Source organism: Lipotes vexillifer, unplaced genomic scaffold, assembly GCF_000442215.2.
Source record: "Lipotes vexillifer unplaced genomic scaffold, Lipotes_vexillifer_v1.1 scaffold97, whole genome shotgun sequence".
NCBI classification, from domain to species: Eukaryota; Metazoa; Chordata; class Mammalia; order Artiodactyla; family Lipotidae; genus Lipotes; species Lipotes vexillifer.
In genome coordinates, this window is record NW_006775688.1 from 31,079 (window position 1) to 34,068 (window position 2,990).

Below are 2,990 nucleotides of genomic sequence, written 5' to 3' on the forward strand. Positions count from 1 at the left end.
TGGGCGGCGCCTCGGCTATGGGCGACCCAATCTCTCTGCCCGGCTGGCCCCCTCCCAGCCCGGAGGCTCAGGTATGCGAGCGCTCGGATGGGGAGGCAGAGGCGGAGGCGGCTGCGGCTTGGGCAGCTAGGTCCCGATAAGCTGGGGACTTCAGGAAGCGCGGGTACGAGTCTTTCTCCATCAGGGTGCGCGTCTTCCCCTGAGCCACATCGAAGCACATGGCCGTAGGCGTCTGCAGGTTCGTCCTGGTCAGCTCCCTGGTCTCGTGGTCTATGTTCACCTGTGGGATGGAGGGCAAGCACGTGGGTGCGTGGGCGTCAGGGCACGGGGTGGCAGAGGCAGGAGGCCAGCAGGCACGGGAGGACTGGCACGTGGGGCAGTGGAAGGCGCACTGTATTCCGAACACGGAACCGGGGGTCTCCAGAGTTGACCATCAACGGGCTTTTCAACTCCGGGCCTGTCCCCACCTCTGATCCAGTGTCTGTCCTCCAGTCTCTCAGAATGACCCAGGATATGTTGAGAATGGGTACAAATCCAACCTCTTTTCACCCATCCCACTGTAACAACCCGGGTTCAAGTCACCATCACCTCTCTCCTAGACTAGTGCCAGCGCCTGCTACCTGGTGTCTCTCTCTTCTCCCCTTAACCCCGGGCTCTATTCTCCACCCAGCAGAGCAAGCCTTTTAAAACCCAAGTCAGTTTGCTAGCAGCTCTGTTGTTTCCCGTCACTCAGAGGAAAATCCCAAGTGTGCAATGAGCCCACCCGGCCACCTGGGCCGGCACCTGGCCATCTGCCACCTGTGTGACATCATCTCCCACTCTCTCTCCCTCACTCTCTGCTCCACATGGGCCCACTTGCTGGTCTGTGATCACAACAGGCACTTTCTGGTCTTTGCACTTTCCGTTTCCTGTGTTAGAATGTTCTTTCCTCCTTTTCAGGTCTCTGTTCACCTGTCACCTTATCAAACAGCCCACCCCTCACTTCCCTTTATAAATCGGAAAGACCCCACATCCTCCCACCCCGTACTCTGGTATTCCCTTCCATATCCTGCTTTGTTTTTATCAGAGCACAGATTATTCCCTGACAATATTTACTTAATTGGTTATTGTCACCTTCTCCCACGGGGGTAGAGACTTTTTGTTCACTGCCATATCCTCAATGTCTATAATAGTGCCTTGCATGTAACTGATGCTCAACAAATCTTTATGGAATAAATAAAAGTGCTCAGAAAATATATTGTACAGATACAAAAGCAAGGCATTACTACTCTCTCTCCACAAGGTGGCGCCATATTCTCTATCAAACACAGTGGAGGCCTGGGGGAAGGTTAAAAGGTCCACAGACCACAGACCTGAGGCAGGTCAACAAGGAGACTGAGCCACAGGTTATCCTATGATGACCTGTCTCCCCAGTTGTGTAAGTGTTTTGAGCTCTAAAAAGGGCTTAGTTTACAGAAGTGCATATGGACAGAAGCCAAAAAACCCCTGCCAACCCCTCCAGTCCCACTGGTGAGTATGAGGGTAACAGCAGGCAGGGGTGGCCCGGAGCCTGGCTATATAGTCTCCAGCCTCCTGTGCCAAATGAGGCCACTGTATTTCTAAACTCGGCCCTTTTCATGCTGGCCCCCCAATTCTCAGTGGGGAAGGAGCAGGCAGGGTCTGCAGGATCCCTGGAATATGTCACGGCTCTGACCTCTTTGGGGGCTTCACTGCAGATGAATTCCTCAAAGATCCTGTGAGCCCGGGAGGCCAGCTTGGTAGCTGACCGGAGCTTCCTGAACTCCTCACAGGCCAGCCAGAACTCCAGGTTCTCCTCGCTGAACTCTGTCTTCAGGAAGGCGTGGAAGGCGGCCACTCCATCTGGGGTTGCAGGGAGAGAGGAAGAGACAGGTCAGACAGCGGGGACAGCCAGCCGGGAATAAAAGAAGAAAAGACAGCAATTGTAGTTAATGGTCTATTTTTAGGATGTAATTTTCTCGAACAAGGACCTGCCTCTGTATTCTGAATAGAGGCTGGCACACTAGGGGATCATTATTATTATTACTACTACTACTATTTTGCCCACGCTTTCAGCATCCTCAGGCTGGCTCCACGGCACATGGGTACACATGTGCCATCCACAGACAGACACAACAGGGTCCCACTCACTTTTACTGCTCAGCAGCAAGTCAAATGACTCTCTCCACCCCAGCACGTCTTCTGAGAAGTTTCTGCTAAAAAAAAAAAAAGGCAGGATTTTAATTAAAAAAAAAAAATCAACAAACTACTGCACAGCACAAATCCTAGCCAGAACGCTGATGGAAGTTGTATAATTCACACAATTGTGTAATTGGATAATTATTGGAGCTGATGCCTCAAACTCTTAGTTGGGGTTCAGGGAAATAGTTGTGTTTTCTAGAGGACAGCTCAGTAACCAGAAACCAAAGCAGGGAACTTCTGGCCCTCATTAAATATCTAAGACTGTGTTCTTCACTGTCCAAATTTCTTTCTATCCCCCTGACTCTCAGAGCTTGTTTTGTATACTTTCTCAAGGAAATAAGGGTCTTATGAATAGAGATTATGTCTACCCATAACCCCAGAGCCTAACGCAGCACCTGGCACAGTTGATGGTCAGTATAAAAGGGCTTCCAGGTAAAGGGCATGTCAGTGGAAGCAGTCACTAATTTAAAACCCTCCAGTGGCCTTGGACCCTGCCCTTGCCCTGGTTGCATGTGCAATGACATCTCCAGGTGTGAGAGTCTGGTAACTAGACATTCAGGCCCTGGGTATCCTCATTTGTTGGTAGAATTAGAAGCCTGGAGCCATCCACCCAGTCACCCATGAGCCAGGCAGCCATAGCAGACCAGCTATGACCAGCTCCATTACAATCTCTAGGAAGAGGTCACCAACGTCCACGCTGGCATGTCCTAATTTCTCTTGGTATTTTCCTTCTCAGGACTCCTTTCCTGAATCTGGCTCCCTCCCTCTAGGGGCCCTAGGCTGTTCAGCAG

The 2,990-nt window shown here is 51.3% G+C and overlaps 1 protein-coding gene across 1 annotated transcript in view; it reads right to left on the minus strand.

Moving 5' to 3' along the window:
• Positions 1–27: 27 nt before the first annotated feature.
• RGS16 (regulator of G protein signaling 16) overlaps positions 28–2,990 on the minus strand; it is a 4,160-nt gene continuing 1,197 nt past the window's right edge. The window contains exons 3-5 of the mRNA XM_007450126.1: positions 2,149–2,213; positions 1,694–1,860; positions 28–280 (exon numbers count right to left, since the gene is read on the minus strand). Of these exons, the coding sequence (XP_007450188.1) occupies positions 68–280; positions 1,694–1,860; positions 2,149–2,213 (445 nt within the window). The 3' untranslated portion in view covers positions 28–67. The remainder of the gene's footprint in view (positions 281–1,693; positions 1,861–2,148; positions 2,214–2,990) is intronic.